Source organism: Dasypus novemcinctus, chromosome 7 (genome assembly GCF_030445035.2).
Source record: "Dasypus novemcinctus isolate mDasNov1 chromosome 7, mDasNov1.1.hap2, whole genome shotgun sequence".
NCBI classification, from domain to species: Eukaryota; Metazoa; Chordata; class Mammalia; order Cingulata; family Dasypodidae; genus Dasypus; species Dasypus novemcinctus.
In genome coordinates this window covers 10,640,453-10,657,266 of record NC_080679.1, presented here as the reverse complement: position 1 = coordinate 10,657,266, position 16,814 = coordinate 10,640,453, and the positions used below count along the sequence as shown (strand labels likewise).

General features: G+C 53.2%; 1 protein-coding gene across 1 annotated transcript in view; it reads left to right on the top strand.

Annotated features, from left to right (window-relative positions):
• Positions 1 to 16,814, top strand: part of INPP5D (inositol polyphosphate-5-phosphatase D) — a 126,130-nt gene that overhangs the window by 43,526 nt on the left and 65,790 nt on the right. The window contains exons 3-5 of the mRNA XM_058299872.2: positions 8,533 to 8,683; positions 10,657 to 10,828; positions 16,582 to 16,722. Coding sequence (XP_058155855.1) covers positions 8,533 to 8,683; positions 10,657 to 10,828; positions 16,582 to 16,722 — 464 coding nt within the window. The remainder of the gene's footprint in view (positions 1 to 8,532; positions 8,684 to 10,656; positions 10,829 to 16,581; positions 16,723 to 16,814) is intronic.

The window sequence follows — 16,814 nt, the reverse complement described above, 5'->3', positions numbered from 1 at the left end:
ATTCGCAGCTTCCTCCTTTTTGTATCTGTAACTCCTTCCTCTTGGTGAGAAGCCCAGCTGCCGGTCTTGCCCGTGAATTTAGCCATTTGCTGGCTTCCCCATCTGTAACCCTCTCCTGACTGCTGGCTGCCTCCTGGACTCACCCCCCTCCTAGGCCCCTGCTGTGCGGGCATCTATGGCCTCTGCTGCTGCTGCTTCCTTACCCCAACTGCATCCCCCCTGCTGATGCCGCATCGTCCTTGGCTCTGGCCACTCCTTAGCCCCAATCCCAGAAGCCCTGCTGGCCCTGGCCACTTCAAAGACGGGGAGCGGAGGGGAGGGGAAGGGAGGGAGAACTGAGTGTCTTTCAAGAAGACAAACTCTGGGCTCATTCTAGACCATGTGGCTAAAGAGGGTTTTCCTTTCTGGGCCGGAAGTAGGGCTAGGAAGTTCCTCCCAAACCTGCTCACCCTCCTCCCATCTCATTAAGCAGACGGACATCCATCCGTCTGGTGAAGCTACTGAATCAGACATCTAGGAGTCATGCAGGGCCCCTCCCCTAGCCACGCCCCCACGCCCTTGACTTAGCCCTACCCGTCCTGGTGCTGACTCCAATCCATCCTCTCTCCCTCCACCGTACCTGCCCTAGTCCAGCCACTGGAGTGGGGCTGCCTGGGCCACCAGTGTCCACTCCTGATCCCCACAATGGCCAAAGCGAGCTTTCTAAAATGTAGACCTGTTCATGCCACACACGCGTGTGCATGCACGCACACACCAGCTTTTTAATGCCTTTAGTGGCTGCGAATCACTCTCAGAATAAAACCCAAACTCTCCGCCAGGGCCCCAAAGGCCCACAAGACCCAGGACCTGGTGTCTCTCTCCCCCCCGCCGCCCCCGACCCCGGCCCCGACAAAGGTGGGGTCTGCAACTCTTAGGAAGAGGCTTGGGGAGACAAGATGGTTAAAATACCAAGCAACACTGTCACTTCCCTGCTTAAGACCTTTTTGTGGCTTTCTCACTGAACTTGAAATAAATGCTTTGGTGTAGTAGGCAATGAGCAGGCTTTCTTTCTTTCTTTCTTTCTTTCTTTCTTTCTTTCTTTCTTTCTTTCTTTCTTTCTTTCTTTCTTTCTCTTTTTCTTTCTTTCTTTTCTGCTTTTTTTAAGATTTCTTTTTTTAAGTTTATTTCTCCCCCTCCCCTTGTTGTCTGTGCTCACTGTCTGCTGTCTGTTCATTGCATGCTCATCTTTTTAGGAGGCACCAGGAACCGAACCCAGGACCTCTCATGTGGGAGGGAGGCCCCCAATGGCTTGAGCCTCCTTCGCTCCCTCTGCTTCTTCATACTCTCCCAACATTTGTAAGAATTTCCACAGTGACTGGATATGCCCGGCTGCAGCCGCCGGCGGTCGAGGGGGGGGGCGCCCCCCCCACCCCAGCACCCTGCTCTGCTTGCTCCTTGTGGGCTGCTGCTGTGTTGCCTTGTCCAATTTCGGTTCCTCTTTTCAAAGGCAGCAGACAGCGCCCAAGTTAAAATTACCCCCTGGGAAACTTGAGCCTGTCCAGGGCTCTCCGTCTCCCCTGCCCGCCTCCCCTTCCCCTCCCCCCAGGATGGACGTCAAACCCAGAGCTTTCTGGAACCTCAGCATTTCTTAGTGCTCTGCCTGAGTCTTGGACAGTTTGGACATTGGCAGTCTTTTGTTTTAATGGCTTTGGTGTCAAGCATCGAGGGCAGCCCCTCTCCCCTTGCCCTGTGCCTTCCCCCAATGTGTTGCTACCTGAGCAAGTTCAGGTGCAAAGCAGGAGGGGGACAGGCTTCTCCATGCCGGGCCCAGCTTTGCAATGCACATCTCTTTGTCTTCCTCTACAACTCTTTGACTTCGAGGCCATTATATGCAATGAGTGATGAGTCAGCTTCCAACCAGAAAGGTGCTTTGGGACAGCAAGGCTGAGCACAGCAGGGTCCCTTTCCTTGAAGGACTTCCGAGTTGGTGGAGGAGGCAGGCAGAGAAACTGCAGCTCAAGCAGAAGGAGCTGCTGATCCTGAGCCGGGCCTGATGGGGAGCTGTCAGCAGAGGCTTCGGGGAAATGCTCTTGCTGGAATCGCCGGGAAATTTCCCTAGACCCGGAGATGTTCATAGGAGGCAGAAGAGATAGGTATTTTGTTTCACCATCTGAACTAACCCCTATCACGGTTTCTTCTGCGTGACTCTTGCTTATGCACCTAAGTTAGGTCCACGTTTGTCAATCCGAGGAAACCCTAACGGATGTCTGATCTGTGCCTGGTGCGTCATGGCCTGACGTCCAGGATGAAATGCTGAACTTTGATTTTTCAAAATCGAGTTGCCGGTGATGTGCTATAGGTAGTTGCTAATGAGAGAAGGGATTCGTTCCTGGTAGAGTGGGGAAGTTGCCCCTGAAACAGAAATACAGCGATCTGTAGCCCTGGGGCTGCCAGGAAGGTCGAGGGAGCGTGCCAGGAGCACATGGCTGGCATGGGTCCCCAGCGTTTCCTTCTCTATTTCAAAATGACTTGGTAAATCTTTTCAGGAAGGCCGCCGCCGCAGAATGAGGAACGAAGCCTGGTGGGCCTCGACGGTTGGGAATGCAGAGCGGCCCCCTCCCAGGTGGGACGTGCAGCCGGGTCCACCTTCCGAGCTGACCCCCGGGGTGCCCTGTGCTTCCCCAGCTTCCTGGGCATCTTTCCACCAGAGACAAGGCCCCGAGGCTCTTCCATTCGCCCCCAGGTCTGCCAGCGCCCTCTCCACTCTGCACAGCCAGGTGGCGGGAGGGCGGGAGGAAGTGAGGGTGGAGGCCCTAGCGTCCCAGGACCCCCTGCCTGCCTTCTGGCACTACCCCCTACCCCCAGTGGTGGCCCTCAGCCTGACCACTCCCCACTGTGATTTGCTCCGGGGCACCCCTTTTTAGCATCCCCTATACCCTGTCCACTAAATTCTCCTCGATTGACCCAATTTAAGGTGCCATCTGTTTCCTCCCAGGACCCCCCAGGACCCTAGCTGGCACACCTGACAGCCTTCTCAGGGACACTTTGCATTTTTAAATTGCTGAAAGGCACAGCCTTCGGCAGATATGCTCAGGGGCAGAGCTGCCCCTGTCCCAGCCCTCGCTCTGCACCCCGGGCCCAGGCCCACCCAAGACTCTCTAGATCATCTCTCCTCCTGGCTGCATACTCTTGGCCACACTCAGCACAGCCAATCCACCCAGCCACGCAACGCTGAGTGCTCCCTGCTCGCAGGCCCTTGGCACGTGCCGGGGACACCACAGCAGCAAAGCTGACCCGGCTCCCGACTGTGCGGGGCACAGAGGGGTGGATGTCGCCTGGACCTGCCCACGGGGACCCATGCTCCTGCCAGCCCGGGGCAAGGCCCTGCCCCACACCCCCCCCACCGGCCACTCTTGGCTCTGCCTCGGTGCATTTGTTAGGTCACACCCAGGTAGGGCACCCTGTGGACAGGCCCACCCCGATCCCTGGGGTGCCGCCCTGCCCGCTTGGCCATCCTGCCCTGGGGTTGTGCCTGCACTGTAAACACTGAGCCTGCCACCGCCTGGTCTAGACCCCACACCTCACCTCTCCCTGGTCTGGGCCAGCTGAGTACGGACTTCTCGGTCCTCTTTCCAAGCTTCTGTCATCCCCGCCTTGGCTTTCTGGCTCTGCTCCTGTCCTAGAAGTAGCTGGAACATAAGCTTTCCAAAGAGTCTCTGTCCAACCCTTCAACTCTTAGCACCAAGAGCGGTGACTGAGGAGGACGGCTCCTTGGAACAGTTGGTCCACTTGACTAAACCGGTCCTGGCCATCCCTTTCTCCCGTGTGCTGTGAGACAGGCTGCCTCCTGCTGACTCACCTGCGCAAGGTGAATCTTCGCTCCAGCTGGGCTCTGCCATGCCATCTGCTGCCTTAGGCAGCCTGGTGCTTTCCCCAGGGCTTCCCCTCTTGCCAGCGCTGTAGCAGGTGGAGGCAGGCGGCCCTCACCAGGCTCCCAGTGGCCATCCAGTCGCTCGGCCACCCGGCCTCCCCAGGAGCCACTCGGCCTTCCTTGCTTTGGACTCAGTCCTCATTCTCCACCTTCCCAGGAACTGGCAGGGCCACCGGCCAGCCAGCAGCTCTGCCTGGCCCCTGACTTCTGTGAGCCGCCCGGGCATAAGCCGTGTCCCAGCAACTTTGTCTCTCCGCAGGGTTCAGCACAGGCTGGTTCGTAGCCCCCGCCCCCCACCAGCCCCCGCCTTGCAGGGTCCATGAGGGTCCCTCGTCCTTGGCATGCTTCGTATGCCCCAGATTTCATCATTTCTAAAATGCTTGGTTGGGTTTTTTTCGTGTTTGTGCATCCCTGAAAGGGAAAGTGTCTACATTTGATGGCGTCTCATAGGTTTCGGTCTAGTCTTTTAGTGGTGCATGAAATAGTGGGGCGCCTTATAATCCGTGCCTCTGAAATTCCCATTTCTACATGCTTTACGAAACTCGTGTTGCCCAGCCTTCCTCTAGCCGACGACCCTTTTCCAGCTCCTCGGGCAAGCCTTGAGCCCTGACAGTCCTTGAGGTTTTCCTATCCTTTTTTCCATACGCCTAATGGCATGTCACCTGTCAGCTGTGCCTTCTTTGATTAGATGATACTCACTGGGGCTTTTTTTTTTTTTAACTGAATCGAGTTCATAGATCTTGCCTGGCTTCAAATTATTTTGTTTTCCTGCTTGCTTTGGGTTTTGGACCACTCAGGTGACTTTTCAAAAGGCCCGACTGGCTCTGCTCAGATATTTCTATTTCAGCATCTATTCAGAGTCAAAAAACCCTGTTGTTAAACTCTATATAAATGTATTACATAGCTTGGACACACGCCCCGATACACAGATGTATACATGTGTGCAGTGCAGCCGTTCTCCCTACAAACTGGAGCTGACCTCCCACGTCAAGGGCGGGGGGCCAGGTCCGCGTCCCCATCCTGTGCCTGTATGTCTAGGTCTCCTCTGGGTCACCCCCTCATCTCACTGAGCCACCGCCCTGACCAGGCCAGGGCACCACCCCAGCTCCCTGGTCAATCCTAACCAACTTGGCAGCGGTAGGGTTACTCCGAGGTGGGTGGTTAAGACTTGGCCGGCCACACTCCACCCAGATCCCTCCTGCTCACCACCCCGGGGCTTTCTCCCAACCCCCTATTCACCTGGGTGCCTCCTTGCCCATGTGCAGCAGGCGCCCTTCCCTCAAGGAGAGGTGGCTGGCATCCCCGGGGAGTAGAAAGACCCCTGACCTCCATCTCCAAAGTCGGTATCTTTTCCAAAAAAATTGTAATGGCATGAAAGCCTTGACACACTGGTTGTTATGGTGACTGGGCTGAGCCACAGGCACACAGCAGTTAGGCCAAGGGTCCCGTCTAAAGGGGGGTCCCTCTTGCATTCTCATCCCTTTCCCCACCAACACTGGGCCCCTTGCTCCAGTCCAGCAGCAGCCCAGGTTCACTGCCCCGCCCGGGAGCCGGGTGGCCTCTGGGTCCTCCACCAGCTCCGCATCCTCCTCGATGCCTCATGCTGTCCACCCAGGCCTAGGAGCCAGAGGGACGGCAAAGCCTGGGTGCCCCGGGACTTCCAGCTGGGCCACTGGGGAGACTGTGCCATCCCTGAGGACGGAAGAACAAGGAGAAGCTGGAGGGGGAGCATCTGGACAGGAGAATGGACATTTGGAAGTTCTGGGTTAGGAGCTGTGGAGTACAGCGCTGATGAGAACCCAAGTCTGCTTCTGGCCGTCTCCTTCTCCTGCCCTGGAGTGTCGCGCACCATCCGGGGCGGGGCCTCAGCGAGGGGGCGGGGCCTCAGCGAGGGGCGGGGCCTCGATCGAGGGGGCGGGGCCTCGGCGAGGCCTTTGAGGAGCTGAGCAAATTTATCCCCAGCTCCTCTGCCATCAGGAACAGAGAAGCAAACCAGGGAAGGTTTTTGTAGTCTCTAAGCCATTTTCTGAGTTTTGAAAGGGCAGACTCAGAGCAAATGGGAAAAGTAAAACTAAAAGTGATACAATTTCTAGAATAGATTCTTCCTGTGTTCAAAAATAAATGCGGGTCTAGAGTGGACTTACTGATATTCTACTATAAAACTATTGTGATGAGTAATAGAAGAAATTTTAGCATCGAGGTGGAGAAAGCGGCCACAGTAGTTGCTGAGGGCAGGGAGAGGGAAGAAGAGATGTGATGTGGGGGCATTTTTGGGACTTTGGGTTGTCCTGAGTGATATTGCAGGGACTGATGCTGGACTTTATATATCCTGCCATAACCCACTGAATGTACTGGGGGAGAGTGCGAACTACAGGGTACACTATTATCTGTGTAGTGCAGCAGTGCCGTAAAATGTGTTCACCGAGTGTGAAGTGCACCGCAACGATGGGGGAGGTTGTTGGTATGGGAGGTGTGGGTGTGTGGGGGGGTATACAGGAACCTTTTATATTTTTTAGTGTAACTTTTTTTGTGTGATGTATATATCTTCAAAAAAATACAATTTACATAAATGATGCGGTGGGGTGTGGGAGTGGGTTATATGGGAAACTCTTATGCTGCTTGTTTTTTTTTATGTTTTTTAACATAACATTCCTTGTGCGCTATTAACTTTAATAAAGAAAAAATTTTTTAAACAAATAAATTTTTATAAAAATAAATAAATAAATGCAAGGAGCTGCTACGGCTCAGTGATTGAGCACCTGCTTCCCATGCATGAGGTCCAGGGTTCAATCCCTGATACCTCCTAAAAATAAAAATAAAAATAAATAAATGTGTTTCCTCAAAAAGTTATACACTCACCTTGGCAATTCCACTCCTAGGTATATACCCAAGAGAATTAACAACAGGATTTCAAACACACACAATATATTTTTTAGAGGTTTATTTTATTTATTTCTCTCCCCTTTCCCCTCCTCCGCTGTCTGCTCTTTGTGTCCATTCGCTGTGTGTTCTTCTGTGTCCACTTGCATTCTTGGCAGCTCCAGGAATCTGTGTCTCTTTGTTGCATCATCTTGCTGCGTCAGCTCTCCGTGTGTGCAAAGCCAGTCCTGGGCAGGCTCTTTTCACATGGGGCGGCTCTCCTTACTGGGCACATTCCTTGCGTGTGGGGCTCCCCTACACAGGGGTGCCCCTGCATGGCAGGGCACTCCTTGTGCACATTAGCACTGCGTGTGGCCAGCTCACCACACTGGTCAGGAGGCCCTGGGTTTGAACCCTGGACCCTCCATATGGTAGACGGACACTCTATCAGTTGAGCCACGTCCACTTCCCCAGACACAATATTCTTAACAGCATTATTCACCAGAGCCAAAAGATGGAAACAAGGCAAGGGTCCAACAGCAGATGAATGGATGAACAGAATGTAGTCTATTCTTATGCAGGAATATTATTCAGCCAGGTAAAGGAATGACGTGCCAGTTCATGCTACCACATAGATGAACCCAGAAGCCATCCCACCGAGTAACATAAGGCAGGCACAAAATAGTTGACTCTATTTTCTAGAATAGGTGAATTCATAAAAAGAGTAGATTAGAGGTTACCAGATCCTGGCGGGAGGGTAAAGGGAGGTTTATGGCTTCGTGGGTAGAGTGTCTATCTTGGGTGATGGAAATGTTTGGGTAAATGATGGTTTCTGACTTGGGTGACAAATTGGGAAAGTAATTAATGACTCTGAATTGTGCATTTTAAAATGACAAAGCTTATGTTATACATTTATGTTACCACAATTTTTTTAAAGAAAAATGAGTAGCTTATAGTAGGTAAAGGATCTTTGTGTATAACTCCCCCCCAAACAAACAAAAAGTCTAGAAAAACATATTCTTAGAGAAAATAGGTTTCTCAGAGGGGTGGAATTACAAGTGATTTCTTTTTTTTTTTTTTTAAGATTTATTTATTTAATTCCCCCCCTCCCCCGGTTGTCTGTTCTCTGTGTCTATTTGCTGCATCTTGTTTCTTTGTCTGCTTCTGTTGTCGTCAGTGGCACGGGAAGTGTGGGCGACGCCATTCCTGGGCAGGCTGCACTTTCTTTCACGCTGGGTGGCTCTCCTTACGGGCACACTCTTTGCGCATGGGGCTCCCCTACACGGGGGACACCCCTGTGTGGCGCGGCACTCCCTGCGCGCATCAGCACTGCGCATGGGCCAGCTCCACACGGGTCAAGGAGGCCCGGGGTTTGAACCGAGGACCTCCCATGTGGTAGATGGACGCCCTAACCACTGGGCCAAGTCCATTTCCCTGATTTCTTTTTTTAAAAGTCTGTATTATGCCATACTGAAAATGCATCTCTGGTGGGACAAAATACTTTTATAAAATGAAAGTGTAAAAAAGCACCTGGGGAATATCTTTCAGACAGTTCCACTTGTGCCTTTTCAAGACGGGCTCTCGGGAGCCGCCGTCGTGGGCTGTGTGTGTGTGGGCATGGCGGCGGGGGTGGGGCGGGCAGTGGGGTTGACCCCAGGGCCGTTTCTGGAAGCGTGGTCACTCTGGGCCACGGTCCGTCTTGGCCTCGGGTGGCCTTTGTGGTTGGGTGTTGCTCCAGCCAGGTAACACGTGTTTCTTCTCAGGCATCAGAAGGCGTCCCCATGAGGTTCTTCACCAAGCTGGACCAGCTCATCGAGTTTTACAAGAAGGAAAACATGGGTCTGGTGACTCACCTGCAGTACCCGGTACCGCTGGAGGAGGAGGACACTGGCGACGAGCCCGAGGAGGAGACAGGTAGGAAGGGAAGGCAGGAGGCTGATCTGCCTTCTCACGATGGCGGCGCAGTCCTGGGGTGCTTCTCTCGTGAAAAGTGCTTGTAGCTTACGTGTGTCTGATTATCAGAGGGAGAGAGCATAGTCTGGCAGATAAGGACAAGTTAGGGACACAGGCTCTGGGGTCAGACAGAAAGGCTGCAATTCCTGCTCCCCAGCTCATTAGCTGTGTGACCCTGAGCAAGTTACTTTGTTGTAGAATTTGAGAGAGGTTCAATTATTTGCGTATAGAGAGGCCAGGACTCAGGAATGATTTTGAGAAGGAAAAATGGTTTATTGAAGGCCAGCGGGACTCGGGAGCTTTCTGTTTCAATCCTGAGCCCTGAACAAGATTTTTGAGTCCCTTTTATACAGAGAGGAAAGGCCAAATGGTCCTTTTGTTTCAGTTCTCAATAGGCTTGAATTAGCATATATTTCCACATCTTAGGTAAGCTTTTAGCATGGACCTCAGGCATTCTAAACAAGCTTTTAGCATATTTTGTTTGCATTTCCCCTGAATACTTAAAGTTTATAGACCTTGCATTGTTAGACTGTTTCCTTGTCACCAAGGGCAGGACTGCAGCCTTCTATCATCCCACACCCACAAGTCACAGATAGTTTAGGTTATCTCTGAAGAGACAAAGAGCCTCCCACCCATAGCCCACATCAACTTCACCTCTTTGAGCCACAGCCTTCTCTATAAAGAGACAGTAAAAATAGTCTTTACCTCTCTGGTAGTCACGAGGGTCAAATGAGTCAATGAATGCAAATCTCAGAGCCTGGTACATAGTAAGTGCTCAGTAAATGCAGCTACTTCATCATTTGCTGAATTTTACTGTGAGGAGCATGAAGGAGGCAATCCTTACTTCTAACTGGAAACAAACAGTGTTTGTTGAATACGAACAGTATAGCCCCTAAAAAGTGTGTTTAAACAAAGTACAGTCCTAAAAATATGTGAGACTTGGCCAGGAAGAGAGCTGGCTGGGCCATGGTCGCCCAAGGCCACCCTCCAGCACCCACCAACTCCTGGTCACTGCCCTGCAGCGACGCCACCCCCCACCTGGGGTCCTCACCTCCCCCGCCCCCCCAGCCCAGCCCTCTCTGCCCCTCTGGGGATGGCTGTCTGGTGAAAGACCCCAGGACACTTCCCACCAGGGCTGGGAAGAGAAGCCCCGTCTCATGGGCACTGGCTTCACTTCCCAGAAGAGACCCAGTGCTCTGCCTGAACAGGGTCTCATTTGGCTTGAGGCTTCTCAAGGTGCCACCAGTCCCTCTAGGATTCGGAAGCCCAGGGGAGAAGAAATGATGTCCTTTAGAGAGAAACGCCCGGGCAGCACTGGGGAGGGGCCGCCGGCTGGCCTGGGATGTGGGCAGAGGCTCAGACACGAGGGGCTCTGTTGACCCAGGGACCTTCACCTCTCCGTGGTGCAGGAATAGTCTTCCTGGAGGGGGTGTGGGCAGAAGGCTGGACGCTCAGGGCAGAGCAGTTGGGTCATTTGTTTCATATTTCAGTCTGGCGGTGAAGGGAGCCCTGCCTTGTTTATTGACCCCAAGGGCCTGAGGAAGAGGCTGGAAAGGAAGTGCAGAGAGCTGGGGCCCGCTGGGAGAGAGGGGAGCTCTGGCCCCCTCCCGAGACAGGGTCCACCTGGGCTGGAGGCTCAGAAGCCCGCTTCAGGCTGCCAGCTCGACTCGCCCAACGCCAGCAGCGCTGCGGTCCCCTCCTCCCCTCCCCACGCTGCCCAGTGGGGCCATCTGACCCCGGCGGCCTTGACAGCGTGACGGGTGTTTGCCAAATGACGCAGATGGCTCAGGCCAGCCCTGCCCTAAGGAGGCTCCCCGTCCAAGCAGGGAGACGGAGGAAGGCAGGCGTGGGGTGAAGACGGCATCCTCCGTGGATGGGGAGGCTGAGGGGAGCCAGGGATTCACCGCCTGACCTCCGGCTGCTCTCTCGGGTAGAACTCGTCCTGTCTCCACCTGAGCTGCCACCGAGAAACATCCCCCTGCCAGCCGGACCCTGTGAGGCCAAGGAGGCGCCGGCTTCGAGTGAGAATGCCCGCGCGGCCGAGGTGGGCAGGCCGGCGCTCTCCGAGACCTTGCTGCAGAGGCTGCAGACCATGGACAGCAGCGGGTGAGTCCCCACCAGCCCACCAGCGGGGTGCTCAGGGCCCACAGCCGACCTGAGGCGGGGTTCCCGGTGGGCGGGGCTCACAGTGGGCAGGGCTCCGAGGCAGGGGATGCTCCCAGGCGGGGGTGCTCCCAGGTGGGCTATGCTCCCAGGTGTGCTGTGCTCTCAGATGGGTAATGCTCCCAGACGGGAGGTGCTCCCAGGCAGCTGGTGCTCCCAGGCAGATGATGCTCCCAGCCGGGTGTTGCTCCCAGGTGGGCTAACAGGAGGTGCTCCAGAGAGGGAAATGCTCCTGAGAGGGTGGTGCTCCCAGGTGGGCTGTGCTCCCAGGTGGGTAGTGCTCCCAGACAGGAGGTGCTCCAGAGAAGGAAGTGCTCCTGAGAGGGCAGTGCTCCCAGGTGGGTAGTGCTCCCAGGTGGGTAGTGCTCCCAGGCAGGCGGTACAGACGTCTTCACCAGCATCCATGCTCATTGCTGTTGACTTCCTTACTAGTGACATCGACAGCTTTTTTAATGCGTTTAGACCTCAAGAGGATGTTAGCTCCTCCTCAAATTGTCTGGCCATGACCTCTGCCCATTTTTCTCTCAGGATCTTAATGTTTTTCTTCTCGGGCTCGATGCTCTGCCCATTACTTTTATTTTATTTTATTTTATTTATTTTTTAAAGATTTATTTATTTATTTAATTCCCCCCTCCACCAGTTGTCTGTTCTCTGTGTCTATTTGCTGTGTCTTGTTTCTTTGTCCGCTTCTGTTGTCGTCAGCGGCACGGGAAGTGTGGGCGGCGCCATTCCTGGGCAGGCTGCGCTTTCTTTCGCGCTGGGCGGCTCTCCTTACGGGGCGCACTCCTTGCGCGTGGGGCTCCCCTACGCGGGGGACACCCCTGCGTGGCACGGCACTCCTTGCATGCATCAGCACTGCGCATGGGACAGCTCCACATGGGTCAAGGAGGCCCGGGGTTTGACCCGCAGACCTCCCATGTGGTAGACGGATGCCCTGACCACTGGGCCAAGTCTGTTTCCCCCCATCACCTTTATGTAACAATCTCTCTCCTGGCTTGTGGCTTACCTCCCAAGCTTTAGAGGTTTTCGCTAAGTTTTAAATCCTGACATAAGAGTCCCTGTCTTGCCCTTCGTGGCTGCAAAATCGCTCTTATGCTTAGCGGTGCTGCGCTCTCAAGGGCAGCCAGCGCGCACACAGCGTGCAGAGACGGATGCCCAGGACTGTGTTCCCGTTGGATGAGCGCTCACAACTAGTGCAGAGACGGATGCCCAGGACTCTGTGTTCCCGTTGGATGAGCGCTCACAACCATCTCGTGAAATAGCCGCTGTTCTCTCTCATTTGACTAACAGAAAGCTCAGCTGGCAGGCACGGGAGTGCAAGGTGATTGGTGCCTGGAGGGAGCAAGAAGTGATTGTCTTGTCTTGGGGGGTGGGGGTGGGGGCTGGACTGGAGGGAGACAAGTCAGGCCCCAGGTTGAAAATGAGGCCTGGGTGGGAGGAGCTGGCTCCTCAGACAGCGAGGGGCCCCAGGACCACCCCCCACCCCCGCCTCCACATTCCCACCACCCCGTGGGGCTTCCCTGCCCATCCCCCATCGGCCCTGCACTCCAGCCACGGCCAGCCTTTGCTCCCCGGCTCCAGGCCACAGACCGGGCCACCGGTCAGGAAGTGCAGCAACCGGAGGGCACACTGGACCTGGGGGATCCCGGCGCCCCCGGCCCACGTGGGCTGTGCGGTCGTGATGGCCTTGCTCAGGTGCTCAGATGCTCGGGCCATCCACGTGCTGGCTCTGGGAGGACGGGCGTTCTCCACCGCAGGCAGCTGCCTGCTCCGTAGCTCTAGGGGCGCTGTTGGGAGACTCTTGCTGGGGCTTGAGATCAGAGCCACATGGCGTCTTCTCCTACCACTAGACCTCCGGTACGGTCGGCTCTACCAAGCCCTGCGGCCCAGCGGCGGCCTGGACCTGCTGCAGAGGCCCTTCCTGCTCGGCCCCATCTCCGCCAACACCGGCCACTTTCCTGTCACTCGGTCAGAGGGTCAGAGCCCTATTTCCATGTCCCGCATGGTTCTTAGCAGTGGAAGGCGTGTGATACAATCGTTTTAATACTTCCAGTTTTACTCCCTTTGGTCCCATGTTCCCGGGACCTGTTCCCATCTGTGCTCTCCTAGCCCCACTGTCCCCCTTGGCACGGCCCTGCAGCTTCTCCCACATAGGGTCCCTTCCCTTGGCAGGCCCCCCGCCCCCTCTGCTGGGTGAGGCGACTGGTCGTGACAGTCAGTGCCAGGGCTGGAAAGGGAGGTAGAGAAGGCCTAGAGAGGGCTGTTTGTTGTCCCTAAGTGCTCATGGAATGCCTTAGGAAGTTAGCACACAGTGACCCCTGTGAGTTCAGCATTTAAGCACTCTTGTTGTTGTTTCTTTGTGGGAAAAGGCTCCCCCCAAAGAAAACCTTAACGGCAGGGCTAGCGCAGCATGTCCAGCTTGAAGGACCAACTTGAGACTTCCAGGTCAACTCTCCTCCCCTTTGATTTGTCAGATACAAAAGAAAAATCCTGAGGCATACGTAAAACCCCGGTTGCTAAGGTATCGGGTAATTTTGTATTTACCTTAATGTATCCGTCAGGTCTTCTCTGGGCTCACCATGTTCCATTCTCTGCGTGTTCCTTGAATATTTGTCCTATAATATATATAATATGATATGATTGATATATGATGTGATAGTGTGAAATATCCAAAGTTTTCAATATGCTATCATGACTAGCCCAATAAAATGTCACCATGGCAAAGACTTATTAAAATAGGCCCCTGTTTGGTTTTCTTGGGTTTCCATTTGCCCCTTGGCTTAGATGCTAAACAGAGCGAACTCCTGGAAGGAGTCCAGTTTGCTCCCGAGAGCCACCACCTGCCCACTCCTCCCAACTTTCCTACATCTGATGAGTCACCATCTTCCACTGACCCCATCTCCTAATTGTTGTAGAATTTGATACTAGGTTCAATTATTTGCGTATAGAAAGGCCAGGACTCAGGAGTGATTTTGAGAAGGAAAAATGGTTTACTGACGGATGGCCAGACTGGGGAGCTTTCTGTTTCGAACCGAGCCCCGCCCCCCCCAACAAGATTTTCGAGTTCCTTTTATACAGGGTGGGGAGTCAAATGGTGCTTTTATCAAAGAAAACTACTTTCTTTGTTAGTTAAGTCTTTGCCTGAGTACCAGGTAGGTTTTGAATTAACATATCGCCCACACCTCAGGTGAGCTTGAATTAGCATCTTGCCCACATTCCGTCTGGATGCAACCTTGAATACACATTCAGTCTTACATCCTTTCTGAACATTCAAAGCCCATATCACTTAACTGGATTTCTAGAGACTAGGCACACTTGGATACGGAATTAGATGATTTTGAATTTATGCACAGGCTATATTATATTTCCCATTCGAGGCCAAGTCCAAGTTCCCTTAAGTTTCTGCATCACCACCATCAGAGTTTCCCTGGACCAACTGGTATGTATATAGAGTTTGCATTGCTAAATTGCCTCCTGGGACTGGAGTCGTTGCCATGGTCACCAAGAGCAGGGCTGCAGCCTCTTACCTTTCCACACCCACAAGTCAGGACACACAGTTTAGGCCAAGGTTATCTCTGAAGAGACAAAGAGCCTCCCACCCATAGCCCACATCACTAATCAGTCCCTCCTCTTTAAGTCCAGGTGCTCTCTCAGGCCTCAGGATCAGGCAGGTTTGAAGCCACCTGAGAGAGAGAGAGAGGGAGGGAGGGAGAGAAAGGGAGAGCTTGCAGGCAAGGGCGCGTGTCCTCTTTATGAGAGTCTTTAGCTTCTCTGTTAACACTTGGCAGAGGAACCTTCCTAAAAGTTTTGGGGTAGGTAAGTGGAACGTGGAGCAGGAGCAAGGAAAGGGGTTACATGGTGCCTGCCCTCCGTCCTCTTACAGGGTCATGAGAAACTAAGAGTCTGCACAGTGTGGTAGGGTTCATCTGTTTCGCTTGTAAAATTCCTTTTCCCGTGGAGGACTGCCTTTAGATTATTCCTAATTAGACGACAATTTGCAGAGCCTTTGAGGCAAGTTAATTAGATCTAATCAGTTAGGCCATAGTTAACTGGTTAATTATTATAAGGTTGCTATTTAAAGTCAATCCTCTATGACAAACATTTTCATCTGTAAGTGGACAGTTTTCTACAGAAAACATAGTTTCCTGTTACAAGTACTCATGGTCTCAAAGTTGTAAGCCAATAGTCATGAGGGCTACAAAAATATAGTTTTTATATAGGGCAGATTTTTGTCCTGTTTAGTAAACAGACTTGGACAGAAACTGGACTTTCATTCTGTTAAAATGGGAATTAGAGTAGATTAACTGTAAATGTTACAATAATCGGTATTAAATAATTGCCAAGTCACAATGGCTAATCCGGGGCTTTCCCATTTTAAGAGCACAGTTTTGCATCCTTTCGAGGACCCCAAGGGGGGTGAAAAGCTGGAGACCTCTAGTTTCAGTAAGGATATTTAAAGCTTATAATAATTTTTCGCACAGGTAGTGAACATCCTTGAGCCTCAATTTCCTCATTTATTAAATGGGAATAATACTGATATCTGCCACACGGACTTAATTTGAAGTGCTTAACATAGTGTCTGGTTGGTAATTATATCAGTAAATAGAGGAAAAAAGACTCAAAAGTGATCCAGAAAAAAATGGTACCCGGAGAGAGCATGTGGCAGTGTGGTCAGACGGGGGCCTGGCTTCTGCCTCTCGTTGGCCCAGGATGTACAATCTTGTGGATGCCATTCCTTTGGTCCATAATATGAGGGCCTTGGACCATAGGGGGATGACAAGTTCCCCTACTTCCCTCCTGTGCTCACAGCCCCCATCACTGCTCACACAGGCCACTCCCCTTGGGCTGGGATTTGGAGCTGCCGTGTGAGCTACAGCCACCTGCCACCTCGACACGGGGCAGCCTCTGGCCCTCAGATTCTGTGCTTATGGGTGGACAATTCATTAGATCGTTTTCCATGCTTTTTTTTTTTTAAAGATTTATTTATTTTATTTCATTTCTCCCCGCCCCCCCTCCGCCGCAGTTGTCTGTTCTCTGTGTCTATTTGCTGCGTCGTCTTTGTCCGCTTCTGTTGTTGTCAGCGGCACGTGAATCTGTGTTTCTTTTTGTTGTGTCATCTTGTTGTGTCAGTTCTCCGTGTGTGTGGCGCCATTCCTGGGCAGGCTGCACTTTCTTTCGTGCTGGGCGGCTCTCCTTACAGGGCGCACTCCTTGTGCGTAGGGCTCCCCTACGCGGGGGACACCCCTGCGTGGCAGGGCACTCCTTGAGCGCATCAGCACTGCGCGTGGACCAGCTCCACACGGGGTCAGGGAGGTCCGGGGTTTGAACCATGGACCTCCCATGTGGTAGACGGAAGCCCTAACCACTGGGCCAAGTCCACTTCCCTCCATCCTCTTTTGTCTCTTTTTAAAGGATAGGCGTTTCCCAAACCCCAGCATATCACTTTCTTCCAGCATCATCCAAGAGGGGTGCAGGAGGCAGGATTGGTTTCATAGGGCCAGTCCAGAGGAGCCCTCCCTTGCTGGGCCCCTAAATCGCCCTGACCAAATGGACCCCTACATGTGCAAGGGCTCCGCTGGGGGTGCGTCTCCATGGAGATTCTGAAAGGAGGGGCTTGTCGCCATCGCTTTTGTGGCTCTTGGCATTTGTGGTTAAAAGGAACCCCCTGAGTGTGGTTTGGTTTTCATTTTTTTTAGGCTCCCTGAAGAGCATCTTAAAGCCATCCAAGAGTATTTCAGCACTCAGCTCTCCCTGGACTTGGAGTTTGTGAGAAGTGGCTCTAGCAGTCTCCCTCATCTGAAGAAACTGACCATGCTCCTTTGCAAGGAGCTCTATGGGTATGGGGGATGGTGGGGAGGAAAAGCGGGGGGGACACGTCTGGACAGAGGATCAGCTCATCCACGTGACCTCAAGCTCCCCTGGCTTGCAG